Raw genomic sequence first — 17,296 nt, 5'->3', positions numbered from 1 at the left:
AGGTTTAAGACTCAATGTTTAGAGAATAGAGAATGAAAGTTTTGAATTAATTTTGTATACTCTTAGTGTTGTAAATGTGAAACTCTTGAATGATCTATTTATAGGCATATGAGACTTTATATTCAAATTTAAAAAGATTCACATGTAAAAGACAAAATCATTCACTTTTCAAACAATTCAAACCTAATCTTTTTACTTTTTGCATATGACAAAATGAACACACTTTACTTTTTAAAATTTTCAAACAAAATCATCTACATTTTGCATAAGTCAAAAAGAGCATCAATCACTTTTGAAATATTCAAATAAAGCATGCACATGTGAAAGATAATTAATTATCATCTTTAATATTTTTAAAATTTTCAAACAAAATCATTTATTTTTTGTATAAGTAAAAAAAATATCAATCACTTTTGAAAATATTCAAATAAAGTATGCACATGTAAAATATGACAATAAATCATTTTTAATATTTTTAAAATTTAAACATTTAATCATGTCATGCACATGTGAAAGATGACAATCAATCATATTTCAAAATTTTTAAATTTAATTTTTAAAATATTCATACACATGTAGAAAATGTATTTTAATGTTTTATGATAAAATATTAATTTTGAACTTTAATCTTAATTTCAAATTTTTAAGATATTTACAACATTATTCTATGACTTTAATGTGAATTTGTTCCCTTCTTGCTCATGCTTGATTTTTTGATGTGCTTGACCTAATTGTATAGATAACTTGAGCTTGAGACTCATTTATTCTTTGAATTTATTTGTTATCATTAAAATCTATATATAGATATATAACTACACAAAACTTAAAGCTTTGGATTCAACAATCCATACCTTGCATATTTGTTAATATAAAAAAAAGTTATGTGTGTGGTATCACTGGTATGTGTGGTAGATGAATAGAATTTTTCTTTTCAAATTCTCATATAAAGTATAATAATAAAAAATTTAAAAATTTAAAAATTTAAAATAAAAATAATATTTAAAAAATATTTTAATAAATAAATGAAGAAGACTGAATTATAAAATTCGAATGGAAGGCAATAAACAATATCATCCTATTCGATAAAGAAAAAAAATTTACAATTATATAAAAGTAATTTCATGAATTAACGTGATTTTATATAATTTATTAGATTTAAAAATTATTTTTATTATAAAATAAATCTAACAGATCAAATAAATTTACGTTAATTTATATTATTAGTTTTATTTATGTTGGGTTTGAGTGTTGAAATATGTTATGAATAGTAATGAAAAAGTAAATAAAAAATAATAATAGAATATTTAATATTAATAAATAATAATAATAAATAATAAATAATAAAATATGTTACAAAGACACTCTAGTCTCTTTATCGCTTCATCAATACTCAGCTAAAAGCAAAAAAACAAAAACAAGGAAGGAAAAGAGACAACCAGACAAAGACAGAGACAGAGGAAAGGGGTAGAGAAATGAGACCTTTGAAAAAATGTCAGAGACAAAACTGAACACAAACATTTGGAGGACATACTCACGAGCCTTGTTCTCTCTCTAATCTCTGTCATCACTTTGCTCTCCTTTTTCCCTCCCGACGCTCCCCGTCCTGCCCATCCTTCCATGAATCCGAGCAAAACCGAAGACCACCTCTTCTCTTCCCACCACCAGCTCAACCCCCATGATCTGGACCCCCCACCACCACAACCGTCCCAGATCCTCGAATCCTTGCCGTCCATTCCACACGTTTCCGAAGACGACCCCACTTTCTCCCTCCCCGAAATCGTCCTTTTCCGCTCCTCTTCTTCCCCTTCATCCTCCTCTTCGTCCTCGCAGAGCCACTGCTCCTCCGAGTCGCCCTCCAACTCGCGTTACTCGCCGATCCAACCTGCTCCGGACCCCACGTCAGCCTCTGTTCCCAAGCTCCACATCAGCCCCGAGCCCCACATATCTTCCCAGTTCTACACCTTCAACGCGCAGTCCCACTCTTTGATGATCCGCTGCCTCCTGGAGCACCGACTCGCGACTCCGGCCGAGATCCGGGCAGCCACGCCCCGCCCCGTCCTCAAGTCCTGGCGCGCCGTCTGGAAGGACCGCAACGAGGACACCGCCTTCCTCACAGCCTGGAAGCGCATCCAGGATAAGCTCTCCGCCCACGTCGATCCCACCACCGGTAACCAATTCCTTTGCTTCAAAAACAATTCCCAGCAATTCGTTTCACATATTAACCAGTGGCAAGATATCGTTATGACTTCCCACTCCGATACCGATATCAAACACTTGGGGCTTAAAGACACCATTGAGAGAATTAAGCAGGGTTGGACCGTTGGTGCCAAATTTTACGGCATCCCCGAGAGTTACATTAGGGTTTGTGTTGCCGCGTGCCCTTTGTGCTCTGCGGCATCAACGGGGGGCTCCTCCGCTGCTGCGCGAACTAAGCGACGTAGGTTTGAGTACACCGAGTCCTTTGATGTGCCGGCAAATGAAGTGCCCAATAAGCTTCAGCAATTGGCTGCCAAGCATAAAGTTGTACTCTGCATCAGGCAGAAGTATATTAGGTATAAGCCGTTTATGGCGGAGGTGAAGGATTATGCTTGTCATAGGGCTGGGGAGCCTGCCACGAAGAAGTCAAAGATTTTGAAGAGGGAGCCATATGCATCCAAGCGTTGCGGGTGCGGCTTTCGGATTAGGGCAATTGTGCCAATTGCTAATTATAATGAGAAGGATAAGACTTTCGTGTATCAGGAAGAGGGGATGGCGGTATTTAAGCTGTATGCTGTGCATACAGGGCATGAGCCGGGGCCGCTGGATGGGAATGCGAGGATAATGCATAGGTTTGTGGGTCATAAAGGTGCGTTTTTGATGGACCAGGAGACAGTTTACGGGGTGAGTGAGGAAATGGAGAATGACGGGTTTGGGTTGGTGGGGAAGGATGATGGGGATTTGCAACTTTCAGTTTTGCAGCAGTTGCAGGAATTGAGAACCGAGGTTGGGCTGTTAGAAGGGAAAATTACAAAACTTCCGCACGAGTTATTGGGTTTGGTATCTCAGGAATTGTGTGAGATTGTTAATAAAGTTAGAGCTGTTGGGGAAGAGAGTTTGAGAGCAATTGGGGTGATCTCTCACAAGCCACATTCAGTTGATGTGCTGGTTGGTGAGAATGATCTGGCGCATTGGAGTGATCATCACCATGAGCAGATTTATGGTGATAGCAAGGGCACGGATTTGCTTGAGGATGATGAAGACAGTTTTGGGCGGACTCTTGGTGATGTTGTTCCTTGGGACCAGATGAGGGAAGATTGTCGGAGTCATAAGGATATAATAGGCGAGCATTGTAAGCCTGAAAAGTGGTTAAAATGCAGTGACTTTGACGAGAAAAGTATTCTTGATTGTGAAGATACTAAATTAACCAAGCCCATTAGACACGATGAGGCTATAGTCGCAGATGTAGGTCTTGTTGGCATACAGGTTGATAGTTTCTACCAAGAGAATCATAAATGGTATGATTCTCCTTGTGGGTTGGACAGTAATGCAGATTGCGAGGATGGGGGATTCGGGCATGACGAGATTTTGTAGAGTCTTCAACAGCATGGTAAATCTACTCTAACTTAGTTGTGGATTTTTGTAGTAGCCATTCATCCCTTCTCACTGCCAGAAGTGGGTTGTACATTAATGTATACAGAAGACTTGACACTGGAGCCGCTCACATGCTTTTTAGTTGTCTTCACTGCGTGTGGTTCTGTAAAGTAGAGCTGAATTGGGCTTCTCTGCACATATTTGTTTTAATTATTCGATAATTATGTTCCTTGCCTTAAAATTGTTGCTTGGTTTTATTTATGATGCGAATTAGTGACTATTACGATCTGTTTTATTTCGTTGGAATTCTTGTATATATTACTCGGCCTTAACGCTAGTTTCTCTCTCTTCCCCAAATTTTTACCTATCTGGTTGTGTCCATCTCTATACAATTCACTCTACCAAATTGATTGTACCAATCTGTGTTGAAAAAGAGGCTTCTGTAATTGTGGTGTTCCTGACATGGAAGCTTGAACTAATTGGTGGAGAAACATCTTGTTTGGGTACATATAAATCCTATCTATTTGCTATCGCAACTATAAGTACTGCATTTTAAAGCATCAGTAAGTTGATGTTTCCCTATGGTTCAGTGTGTAAGAGACCCATATTCTAACTTGGTGACTCTATTGAAAAGGTCTTGAGACTCCTTATTTGAAATTTTTGTTCCAGGCATATATTGTTGGTTTGGACATTTCGCAGATTGCTCGTGTCTGGTTAAGAATACTGTACCTGGCAAAAGACTTTGCAACATGCAAGCACCTTAAATTGAAGAGTGTAGTGCTATTCAAAGCCAGCATATGTAACTCTAGAGTAGGTTGAGTCCTATCAAGAAAAGGTGCAGATATTCTGTTTATTCTTTCAATAGGTCTATTCACGTTTATCTAAATTATAACAATGTGCTCTTTTAAGGCTTACATTTTTATCATAGCGGTCTCTTTCCTAAAATTTTATGTATCTTGTGTTAATCCTTATACTAAATCAGTATGAATTAAGTTTTATTGAACTCTTCTAACATCTCTGAACTGTTTGTTCTTTATCTTCTATTTTCATCCTGGCCAGTGGGCTGCACAAAAAGCTCTTACTTTATGTTCTGGATAGGGGTGAGCAAACTAATCAGACCCAAGGATGACTTATTGATGAGAGTCGGTTGGAATGAACAGTGTGTCAGCATCTGTTTGGAAGTTTGCTTAACAAAATGGTTGGTACTGGAGAGGGGGGCTTGCACTTGTATGTGGGTCACCAAGAAGTTAACTTGAGCTTTTATGATCTTGTATGAACGCTCAGAATTTGGATGTGGCTGTCATGCTCTCTATCTAGTCATCTTAAATCATTGCAAGACAAATTCACTTCCTAAATTTGGGGTCTGGAATTACTCATACCCGATCCGTGTTCTGAAGTCTATGCTGCATAAGCTACACCTTATAGTGTCAGCTTTCAGAGGCCTTACAACCTTGCCTAGGCCATTCAGGATTCCAGGAATTGTTGCATGATATGCAGCTTATGCTTTTTCCAACTTATGTTCTTTGTAGGGCCTCTCCTTGTGAACAGAAATGCATCTTTTTGTACTGGGAGAACCGTTTGTTTTTTACCTACAAAAAGTAAGGCCAATCTTGTCTGTGCCAACGTGATTAGAAAGTGTGAAATAATATGTTCTGGAGTCTAGAATTTTTTTAGTGGTACAAAAGCCAGCACTTAAGATGTACTTTGCTCTTCATGGGTCCCATGTTAGAATTGGGATGATAACATTGATTAGATCAGATGAAACGACAAGTATTTGAGAAGATTAAGCCCAGTGACAATCGCAGGGTACTAGGTATACAAAAAGTGCAAGGTAAATGGAGTTGACACCACGTGCTTCTCTGCGTGTTGAGCCATTTTAATGGAGCTGCTTGGATGCTGGTCTGTAGCCAATCATTCTAATGGCCTGCTGGTTTTAACGTGTAGCAGGAGACCCATGAATACGGATCTTTCTATTTCCATGCTTTGTTGCAACCCTTACGTTACTTGTTGATAATGGCTTAATTAGGAGGTGTCTTGCTTTATTCCTTCCAACTTTGTCACGTTAGTTTGTGCTGGAATGTTTCAGAATATGAAATCATGATGTTTGACCGAATCTTTTGATGTATAGATAATTTGTTGCTGTTAAGCTAAGACGCCCGATTGAACTCTAGGAGGGCAACTGTCGTGGGTCGAGAGAAATTGTGGAAGTGATGTTACTACCACCCGTCTTTTACCGGAACGATTCTTTCTTAATCTGTATAGCGATGGTATGTTACTACATTGACATGAATATGCCATTCTGTGTTCAGCATGAGCCAATCCACTAATGCATTTTGCCCTCCCATAGCCCCAGATTTGTCTATGCATGTGTTAGATCTTCCTCACACCCAAAATAATTATGGACGATCTGCATCTCATTTAATTCAGACATAAGGTACATCTCACAAGTGTGCCAGTTTATGGGAACTGCTGCGGCCATCTAGTTTTAGAATTGATGGGAGCTCCGCATTCAGAGAGTAAGGCCTTTTTTATCTGTCAATCACAGAGTAAGGCCTATATTCACGAAAATAAGAAGAAGAAGAAGAAGAAGAAGAAGAAGAAGAAGCTTTAAGCATGTGAATCATTATGGTGATCATTCATACGGGGCTCTGGCATCAACAATTTTAGCTTTCGAGATATCAATTTTGCTTTTGCTCGAACCTTAATCAAACTCGAAAGTCCACGAGGGGGATTGATTAAAGCCCGAATTTGCTATTATGGGACTGTTACTCCACCCCCAAGTTAACTGAATTCTGAAAACCTTTTTTGGGTTGCCCCAAGTCTAACTGCAGTTTTGTCTGGACCAACATGAATTAAGACGAATCACCGAAAATAACTGACATTTTAAGAGCATATTCATGTTTTTTTTTAAGAGAGAGAGTAGTCTGAGTTATTACAGAGGAATTAAGGTTGGAGGTAAAAGTCTGATAACATAAACAAGCTTCATCAAGAAGCTAAATTTCCTTGCCAATATAGTAAAATGCGCACGCCTAAAGTTAGGTGGTATCAGTTTGACACAGGAGTGGGCACAATTTCATGTCATGGTTAGGAGGGACTAAGCTTAGTGGTTGTAGAATAGGAGCTCAGTCTATGTCTACTGCTCAGAGGTCACAGGCTCGTACCAAAACTGAAGGGAGGAGTAAAGTCCATTTTTTGGGGCTCGAAGAATTACATAAATACCTTAAGGTAGATCGGGTTAAACCCAGATCAGCAATACTGACTAAAAGCACAGCTCAATTATGCTGGCTTTTGGGTACTGCAGTTGAAGAAGCAGTCCTCCAATAATACTTCTGTGTATTTATGACTCTCAAACTAGCAATAGACAAATTTTTTGACCTTTTCTTTTTGCAGTATTTTCTGAATTCTGTGACGAGATAAGCCACCTTAGCAGCCGTTGGTCCGAGATCGTTCTGACAGATGGACATTATTATTGTGTACAAAAGCGACGAATCTAGGCCTAGTACTGGTGATAAAAAAAGAAAACATGAGTCAGTCGGAGCCGGCTAATTTGAAAAGTAAAGCCCAGGCATATATAGCTCGGCCGAGCTCTTTAATTTGGATACAACTAAACACTCAATCGATGGTTGCATTGCATTAATTTTTGGTCATAACATTGATTATGACATGCAGTTACTTTAGGCTGAGAAAACGAGTGGTTGCTAAAATATTTCCAAGCGCAAAAGCAGCTCGACACATAAAAATAAGTCAACATTTTAACTATGGAAAAAAGTACGATTCCACTCTAGACTGAGAGCCAAAACGTACCAAACAACAAGCACTAACATTGGAGTTGAAAGAAACAGATCGAAGGTAGAGTTTAATGAGGACTTGAATTAGGCATGAATCTTACTCCGGGCAAGTACCTAGAGATGATTTCCCGAGCCAATGCTTGGACGTCGCCATCCAAGAAGAGATATTGATCATCATCCAGCGAATTGAAAAGGCCTGTTAATTCTGTCGATGTTGGTTGTGGTGGAAGATCAGGATCAAAATGCATGGCTAAGTCAGAGTACTTAGATTGCATGTCTGAAGTAGTAGTTGATGCCAAATCTGCAGCCGAGGAATGGTGATTTGAAGGTGATGGACTCTGAGATATAAGCTGCGGCTCAGGAAGGCGCTGAAATGTAGAAAGGCGGGCCTGAACATACGCTAACTCTCTCTGCAAATTCACTACCTGCAAGCAAGAAACGTCTAGTACTTCTTAATTAAGAAAAGCAAGTATTAGGTTTTTTTCTCTTTCTTTTCTTGGTAAGTTATTATTCAATCTTTTAATCTACCACCCAACCATTTACATGCATGTCTACCACCCAACAACACATACACATATATTGTCACATGCTGCAGCCAGAAAGAGAAGAAAACACAAATTAAGAGTAATGCAAATATAATGGTGGGGTGCGCAAATACCGTGCAATTATTTTGAAAAAAAGTGAATTTATTATAAAAAATTATTATTATTTTTTTATGTGAATACTGAATTTGCTCACTTTTTTCAAAATAATTGTGCGACGTTTGCATATTATTCCACAATTACAAATATCATTTCTCACAAATTAAACACGTATACACGGTACAAAAACGTATATATGTTCAAAATATGTATGCATGACACACACACAGATATATATATATATATATATAAAGCAAGCAGCTTGACAATATTATTATATATGATCAGTACTGGTTGGTTGTAAGTTGTAACGTGATCGCTCTTTGATTCTTATCCAACCACGAAAACTTTATGCGCTTTCATGGTGGTGGCTGATCATGGGGGAGGCGGGGGGTAATATATGACATAAAATATAGTCAACTGATCATGATCTATCTATAGCTAATCAGAGGAAAATGGAATTCTACCTAATTAAAGCTAAGAAGATAAATGGTGCTTATGTACCCAATGAACCAGATATTGTAATGGCAGAAAGAAACAATAATTATTCTATCTTCCTTAAAATAATACCATGAAAAAAGTAATTAATTATATATTCTATTTCATTATATATATGACTGACTGCATGCATGGCTACCGTAAATGGTCCATAAATTATTACTTGAACTCAAGAAAGGTTATCAATACAAGCAAAAGGTTGTTCACAAATCACGCATATATAGGATGAGACAACCTCAATGATCACCAATAATGCTTGCCATATATATAACTGCTACCGTAAACAAATTTAAATTAAAGATTATATATGAATATTCATCTTTACAAGTAATAACAGCACGTGATTAAAAAATCGTTTCCTTATTATAAATTATATAAAAAAGTGGTATCGTAAATTATTTTACTAAATAAGTAATATTAGATACAAGTCTCAAATATATAAATTTGTAAAAATATGAGATTCATCCAGAAAAGTGAGTTTTTTATACTTTTCTATGGTATGATCCATTTTTTATTATAAAGAATTTGCATAAGATTTATACATTTGTAACTTGTATATATCATTTTCTTTTTATCAAATAGTTACCCCAAAAATGGTAGACCAGTGATGATCTTTTCATGGCAGGCGCCAGCAATAGAACATAAAAATTGTAATTCACGCAACGAAATATTATTTTACTTGGAAGAATTATAAACATTTGGTAATTTTCTACTTGTCTCTCTTTGATGAAAGATGATCTCGATACATTACGCTAGGATATAATATTATTATATACAAGTATGTCCTGATCTAGAGCATGAATAGTGACAGAGAAAGTCAAAACATGACCAAATATTTGTATATTTGATCTCGAGCTGCTAAGTTTGCTTGGTAGCTTCGGAAAGCAACACGAGTAGCCCGTACCCATGATCGATCCACCAGTACTTCATGGCGGCTGGCACCTAGCTAGCTAGCTATCCCTCTCGTTTAAAAATAGCGCAAGCCAACATGATTTTCGCAAAAAACTTCTCTTTTGAAAACAAAAACTAGTTACAGTACCACGAGGAAAAACCCTAATATTATCTCTCTTCATAAGTGCAAGCTAGCGTGGATTTGACGCGATTTCTTTATTGAAAAAATATCCAAGACTACTTGCACTCAAACCAAAAACCAGTCTCCACATATACCATCACACCTTTGGTTAGAAAACGTTTCCTCTGGTGTCCTAGATACATGCGCGCGTTAGCATGTCGATCATAGAAAATGCAACACAGACTGACAAACGTGTCAAACAAACAGTTATTATAGATAATCTTGCTTGCCAGTGTGAAAACCTTGACAATTTGGATTATGTCTGCAGAAATGAAATTTGTCAAAAAGATTGCACGAAAAAAAGTACACCCCGAGCCGCACTTCACCATATATAATTACTTTCGAGTACTATTCAATTTAACTTGAGTTTGAGGCAGATGCAGCTAAACTGGCATTTCTAGATCTTCCAAAGGAAGAAGATAGCCGGCCTGTTGGGTTACGTTCCCACCTGCAGTGATCTGCTCATATACTCGAAAATTTATAACCTGTTGAGCATCACCATCTATCCATATACTACAATCTACCTATATATCCTGGCGACATGTTTGCCTCATGACCTTTCGAGGAAATAAAAAATAGAGAAAAACATTTCTTTTTGTTTAAAACATGATGATAGGTATACGGGTATTAACCATAACTTTGTCACCAAAAAAAAAAAAAAGGGAAGAAGAGATCAAGAAACTAAAAGAGAGGGGAAAAATAAAGCAAGTAAAAAAGGGACACTCCAAAAAACCTCTTAAACCGAATTAGTTTTCGACATGAAAAAAGCTTTTTCCGTTTCGGAACTATCTACGTCGCCAGACTTTCCATCTCACTGATCTCAGCCTATAACCCCATGTCACGGGCAATCAATTTAAAGAAGATAGATTGGGTACATTTTCCTGACAATTGTGAACATTAAGAAGGCAAAGCTCACCTGTTGCTGGAGAGTAAAGATATGACCAACGCAGCCATAGACGGGGTCTCTAACCCTAGACAGAGCCTCATAGCAAAGTGTAACGACCGCATCGAGCCGCCTGTGTGCCGGAATGCGCAAGAGCAGCTTGGAGGCATTGCTAGCGCCAAACACTTTGTGCACCGCAGCAAAATGAGCAGTACCTTGGTCTGAATCAAAATAGGGTGCAAATATGCAACCGTTTACGCACTTACGCCTAAGGAACTTGCAGGCGCCACAAGGTCCACCTCCGTGACTTACACTCATCACTCTGATCCCTTTCTCCTTTACAGGTCAGAATTAATTAGCTTCTTCTCGGCGTTTAAGTTTGTGGGGGTAAAGAGAGAGAGAGAGAGGGTATTTAGAGAGAAAGGTTTGTTTGTTGCTTTGTCTTTGATAAGATAATATATATGCAAACTGCTTTAATGGTGTGTCATTTGAAAAGGACTAGCCTTTTCTAATTTAGTTTTTGCTCCCCTTCTGTTCTATTTATTTTTCAATTTAGTGTAGGGGGAGTGAATTGGTTCATATACTTTAAAGCCACGGCAAGTAGGCGGAGAGGGCAATTGGGAGCAGCTTGCGTAAAGCAAACATACACATACGGCAACAGTATCAACTTCCAACCGCCCGTTGTCGATTTCACGTGCGAATCCCCGCCCACGTGGGAAAAACATCCTATCTATATTTTCCATGATCTATATATTGATCTACTGTCATTTCCATTTCATCTATCTCGCAGTCAGATCAGGGAGAGAGGGAGTACAGTAATTCTAATATTCTAGAGGTTGCTTTCATTGCTATGGCCTTACGTATATACCTCTTCCTTTCACTTCATGTATAACAGTAGCATTGAAGTACGCACATGAAACAAAGATAACTTTCAGAGTTTTTTTCGTTTACAGCTGGGATAAAAGCTGTATGCATGGCTAGTTAAAAAGGTTTGTCTTTTCCCAAATCCAGCAGTTGTGAGCCTGTGAGGGCAACTAAGCTTTAATTGATCACGCCCTTACCAAAATGGAAAAGATCCACTCGTTGAGCTCGCTTGTGCTATAATCCACTCGTTGAGGATAAGTTATGCCTTATGATCATGTGTTTGTCTTCAAAATATACTGGTCGAGAATTTCTTTTTAGATATGCCTAAAATCTAAAATACTGAACAATAACATCTACAACTGTTACTCATAAAAAAATTAAGAATTTTAAACGTCCCTAAAGATGCAATGTACTGATTGGATGTGTAGGTGGTTGAAGAAAGAAAAAAATGATGGAAGAAGATTGATCAAAGAATTGAAGGCATATAAGAGCCTGTAGATCATCTGGTGGTTAAAAGACCAGTCATTACATAATAAGTAATCACCGACTAAAAATACATTTATTAGGCTTCGTATGATTTCATTTGAATAGAGATTAATCTACATAAATGGCATATATGTCAAGCAGCACTCATGCATGTTGCCTCAATGACAACATTTCCCATCAAGGTGGTAGTAAATTAATGTTTCATGCGCACGCGTTGACAGCAGGATATGGTGTTCGGTGCACTTAGATTCATGTTAATTTGCTTATACGCTATACTAAGTACCATAGTACTTACCCACTTAAGGGTCCAAAAACAGGCACTAAACTCACGTAAATTTCGGAGTTTAATTAAGATCTTTTCAATGCATGATAAAGCCGAACGCATAACTGGAAAGAGATTTTTGTTTTTGTGCTGCCGTAATATTCCATCTTTGATTTGGGTTTTAACTTTTATATAGCGGGATCGATAATATTGGGTACATATATAATAATTTCAAACTTGAAAGGAATTATATAGGAACTTCTGTCACGGTACAAGCTGGATGGATTAATGATTAATCACACTTGTACGATATGCCAAAAATATAAGGATAGCTACTAATTACAGCTGATGAAGTAAGTTAAGTACTGCTCTCTTGTATATACTTTTCATAAATTATCGGTATTATATATATGAGCCTCAATCCAAGGAATTCAAATCCGCAGTACAATCCTCGGTTTTCTTTGTCATGACGAGGCATCACACTGTTTTATTCATTATCAAGTCTAAAACCTACTTATTTGGAGAATCCACATTGCTCATTAATAGTATATTGACTCCCATGAAATCACTGATCTGTTAATGCACATTAATCGATACTTATAGCATATGTTCAACGGAATTAGTCTCCTGAATATAATTGTATATTTTTCTTCCTGTATATGGTCTCTGGCCTCCCTCTCCCAGCCCCATGCTACCCCCACGCCCCAAAAAACATAAAAAAAAGAGGGCCATATTCTTTCTTCTTTTGGTCAATAATTTATTAAAGATCATATGATGTACATGCATGGCTGATCTTTCAGTGATTTGTACTAGTACTTACATGCATGTTTTCTCTGAAAAAATCAGGTATATATGTAAAAGTTTTCTTAATTTCCAAGTTTGATGCTGTTTTACATTGTTTAGAGGGAAAAAAGCCTAATTTTCTTTTGTAGTGCTATATATTTATTTTATCCTTTCTTTAATCAAAGGTTCTGCTTAATTACCGAGCTGTTAGGCGTGGCCTTGTATTTGGAACATGAGAATATCTGGAGACCGGTCCGGCTGCTCCCCTTCATTAAACAACTCTTCAATAATACTATGCCACATCAACAATTCCACAGAAATTACAATAGATTCGTTACATTAGATGATGATGACACATCTTCCCCTCACCGATTCGAGCCCCATTTGGAAAACCTTCACCTAGGTATTTATCAGATGGCCTCGATCTACCACCGCCTGACGAGATGCGTGTGGAGGGGTTCAAGCTGTATGAGTGGAGGTGATTTACTAAGATTCGGTTGATTTTTTTTGGTTTTCCACCACCTGAAGAGTTGCCGAACTGGTGATACCCGAAATTGTTGGTATGGAGCGGTTTCGTCATTCGTGGTCCCTTTGTTCATACAATAGCGTACAAGTCAGGCTCTGATTTTCCTATCTGTTTGCTGGGAAAATGGAAGAAGCTTCCGAAAAATGAGAATTTTGTGGTTGTATGGTGCTTTCTATAATTGTAAAATCTCGATTTAGTTGAAATAGTACCGAATAGTTATGTCAGGAATAGTTGATTGGAAGCTTTTGTGAGAAATCCACAATCGAGTGAATAAATATCTCCTTTTTCGTTTTTCCACTTTATTTGTTTTTTTTCTTTTTTTTCCCCTGACGCAGCCTAATTAGGCATTACTAAACGTGTTGTTCAATGTCCAATCATTAAGTTATTCTAAGATTTTTCTTCTCGAGATTTTTTTATTGCTGGAGCTATGTTTTGGAATCAGATCTTATTGGTGGATTTGACTAAGAGTTTGGAGAAGTCGGCTTTCGGAGTTGGAGAATGGATTCTTCACTATCTTATTCTCCAGTTGCATTCATTGGAGCTTCGGCTTCGTATCTTTTCCGGAGCTCGAGCAACGACATCAATGGAATTTCTCTGAGAACCTTAGGCAGGGCGCGATTAGATGCAAAGAGACAAAAGAGAGGGTACTTGACGAAGACGAAAAGAGGGGAAGAGAGCTCAACAACGATTTCTGTGTGGGTGCTTGTTTTGATTCGGTATGGTGAAGTCTAAGTAGCTTATTGTGTTTTTCCTTACGTGGCAACTACTGAATGGAGGGCTGCTTTTCCCCGATTATAAGCCCGACCGATCCAAAGCGTTTCGCTTGGAACATTTGTTGGGTTGTACGTAGCAATTAGTCTTTGGCACCTCATGTAAAAACAATCACTATAATTTATGGTTGTTTTTTGTTAATTTATATAACTTCTTTTGTACTTTTTTTTTACATGAAAAGGAATCCATAATTAAATCCCTTTTTAAGGACTCGATGATCAATTAAAAAATCTTTACAAAATTGGAGGATATCTATATATACTTAATATATACCATGATATGGCCAACCACTACAGCACAAGTTGGCTGTACTTTTAACGTCAAAATTGACCTCAATGCATGGATCAGGCCTTGATTTCGTAATTAAGTTTGACCAGGGTGTGAACTAAGGCCCAACGCTCAGAACCCATGTCGATGATCTGCAGGCTTCTTTGTGGATGCCATATATATCCCGTATATATACATAGAAATCAAGAAGGATCGCTTTTCAGTTCATGGCCGGGACAATTAATATTCAAGACCAAACCAATTAAGGTTGCCAACCGTGTATTTCTAAGAGTACCAGAGTTTTGTCAGTTAGAGTACGGTGCTTCGACAATTAGATGAAGTTTGACTGAATTAATTTGAGTCTAATTTTAAGTTGATATTAATATTTAAATATATAATACTTAAATTATTAAATTTATTTTAACTCAAAATCTCTTTATACGTGAAACTCATAATATATTTCAACTCAATACCTCTTGACACGTGAAACTAATAACTTTTTTCAACTCAACACCTTTTTACACGTAAGGCCTACAACATTTTTTAACTTTTTATAAATATATCTAAACTCATATTAACATCTAAATATATTTAAACTTATTTTAAGTGAGTCCTACAAAATTAACTCTACTATTTTAACTCACTACTATTCAAAATTCAGCCCATCTCATCTTAACTTAATATCCAAACGGAGTCTAATAACGATTACTCTGATGTTCCGAATTCGCTCCAAATTCGCTCCTAGTTGTTGAGGGAAGTTGGAACTGCCAGGGATTATTCTTGCTTATAAATTTTATCCTCCCTAAGAAATTTGATTATTGAAGGGGGGATTTGAAGTTTTGAACCCGACCGTGCACGGACCAAAATAATTATTTATTGTACATTAAATTGAACCATGTGATGATCAGTTTCTAACTCTTGATGGTAATATTAAAACTAGTTGGCAGTACTCCTGCATGGTCTTGTACATGTTGGATTAATTTTTCTGTTCTTTATTATTATTATTTATAATTTGCGAGAAAGTCGTATATATTATATATATACACACAAGAGATTTGGGTAATCGTGGTCAAGAATTTCCCTTACTACCAGGAATTATGTTGGAAATTTATAATTTGAGATCAGGCCGGGCGGGCCACCTTACTAGAAAATTATAGTACTTTCTTCTTGGATTACAGTTGGATTACTGAATGCCAATAAGGGAAATTCTTTAAGATTTCGATGTTGGCGGGGCATACAAATTAATTACTAATACCTTAAATATATTAAACATTATAGATCCGTAGATTCTTTGACTAACATGACTTTTTAACGTGTTAGCTGCTATAGATGTATCTCGAACAATTCGTGATAATTAGTTTGGTCTAAACTCATTTTTTTGACTGATCATCATTTCTTTATATTTTTCTTATAAAGTACCTTAGACAACACTTACCAGCTTCCTTGCCGTATGTTCGGGTGACATGCGCTAATTTAAAACACATTTTTTCAACTAATATATTTTTCAATGCAACGATATATGCTTTTACGATTGTGAGATTTCTAGGCATTGACCACACGAGCGGGGAGCTCGTACGTGGACCCTAGGTAAATGCATTAATATTGAACTGTCAGGAGGCGGTCCACAATATTGATGATCATGTTGTAAGAGCTAGAAAACCTAAATATTTTTTTTTTGCTCAGTTGATAGAAGTAAAAATAGTTCTAATTAAGTATGCTTGTACTGTTGCAATACAAGTAGCAAGCTAGCTTAAATATCTAAACCATTGAGCCGGGCTATTATGCGGTCCAGCAGTTACCGCTCGACATGTTGCCCCAAGTGAAATTCAATTTTTTTTTTTTTGTTTCTTTTCATATTTTTTAAACATAAATATTTTTAAAAAGTAAAAAAAAATACATCAATACACTAAAAATCAATTCTTTAATTATTAAGTTAAAAAAATAAAAAATACTGAGCGGTAATGGCAAGCGGCATAATAATATTTTACTAAACCATTTTAATTAAAGGAGTGCTAGTGTGCCGCCTGACTTTGACCGCTGGGTATACCTACTAGTACAAATTTTATATTTTATATTTTTTTCTTATTTTTTAAATATTTAAAAAAAATAAAAAATTTACATAAATACACTAAAAATTACTTTCTAAACTATTAAGAAAAACAACTTAAAAAAATAAATATATAAATGATCATAACGAGAAAGCAAGCTGATGGGGACATATTAGTATTTTCATTTTTTTATTAATATTATATATATGTTGTATATATAGGATTTGTTCCTGTCGAAACTTAAATAACTGGACCATTCTTAAATTCTTTTACGTACCTTGTTTGAAACAACGATGCAATTATGCCAAGTTGCCAACAACCCATCAATGAGTTATGCAAAATAATTAAATGGGTTTACTTATGATTTTTTTTAAAGTTTTTTTTTTTTTTTTGGGTTATTTGCAATCTGATTGCAAAGTACTGCTCTTCTTTAGTTTCTTCCAACAACCCATTACGTATAGTTGCATAGTTTTCAGCATAAATTATTGCTATTTTTTAATTATTTTCTGGATTCAAAGTTCAAACGTTTATTTTATCATAAAAAATTATAAAAAAAAGATTTTTAGTGTTAGCCGTTGAGTAGGTGACAAGTGGTCTAATTTTATTTTTGCTGGGAATGAAAATATCTTTATTGAGGTCGAATAAAGGATATTGCTTCTAATTAATAAGTATGCAGCGAATGCAGAGGAAGGAAATGCATGAAACTGTTACATCGTAAGCAACCGGTCATCAAAGCGGTACGTCAGCTTTAAATTATGACACGTGTCGGTCAACTGCTGGGACGTAGCTTCTGTCATTGCTTCCTCCTCACAACACATTTATTGGACAAGAGCCGGA

At 36.6% G+C, this 17,296-nt stretch overlaps 2 protein-coding genes across 6 annotated transcripts; one reads left to right on the top strand and one right to left on the bottom strand.

The window, feature by feature from the left end:
* Positions 1–1,408: 1,408 nt before the first annotated feature.
* On the top strand, positions 1,409–6,416 carry LOC122286768. Of its 5 annotated transcripts, none has more exons than XR_006234108.1 (4): positions 1,409–3,586; positions 4,240–4,405; positions 4,630–5,599; positions 5,699–6,416. XR_006234108.1 is itself a non-coding variant. In XM_043095439.1 (2 exons), exon 1 carries the CDS (start codon positions 1,618–1,620, stop codon positions 3,568–3,570), a length of 1,953 nt encoding a protein of 650 aa, XP_042951373.1. In that variant the 5' UTR covers positions 1,409–1,617; the 3' UTR covers positions 3,571–3,586; positions 4,630–6,416. The 5 variants fall into 5 exon arrangements, 2 of the variants coding, with proteins under 2 accessions (XP_042951373.1, XP_042951372.1); XR_006234102.1 differs by having other exon boundaries at positions 4,630–5,837; positions 5,998–6,416; XR_006234096.1 differs by having other exon boundaries at positions 4,630–6,416.
* Positions 6,417–7,250: 834 nt separating this feature from the next.
* LOC122286809 (LOB domain-containing protein 19-like) lies at positions 7,251–10,965 on the bottom strand. Its single transcript, XM_043095440.1, has 2 exons — positions 10,486–10,965; positions 7,251–7,783 (listed from the first exon to the last, which is right to left on the bottom strand). The coding sequence occupies exons 1-2, from the start codon at positions 10,768–10,770 to the stop codon at positions 7,427–7,429; spliced, it is 642 nt and encodes a 213-aa protein (XP_042951374.1). The 5' UTR covers positions 10,771–10,965; the 3' UTR covers positions 7,251–7,426.
* Between the last annotated feature and the right edge of the window lie 6,331 nt (positions 10,966–17,296).

The sequence above is a fragment of the Carya illinoinensis genome, chromosome 1, assembly GCF_018687715.1.
Source record: "Carya illinoinensis cultivar Pawnee chromosome 1, C.illinoinensisPawnee_v1, whole genome shotgun sequence".
NCBI classification, from domain to species: Eukaryota; Viridiplantae; Streptophyta; class Magnoliopsida; order Fagales; family Juglandaceae; genus Carya; species Carya illinoinensis.
The sequence above is the reverse complement of the archived record's forward strand: the minus strand, read 5'-3'. Positions and strand labels throughout refer to the sequence as shown.

What these genes read in the sequence shown, in the direction of transcription:
- LOC122286809 (XM_043095440.1), bottom strand. Translation starts at nt 10,770, where the DNA reads ATGAGTGTAAGTCACGGAGGTGGACCTTGTGGCGCCTGCAAGTTCCTT. An exon ending in TCTTTACTCTCCAGCAACAG is followed by an intron (nt 7,784 to 10,485) that starts GTGAGCTTTGCC and finishes TCTTGCTTGCAG; the next exon opens with GTAGTGAATTTGCAGAGAGA.
- LOC122286768 (XM_043095439.1), top strand. Translation starts at nt 1,618, where the DNA reads ATGAATCCGAGCAAAACCGAAGACCACCTCTTCTCTTCCCACCACCAG.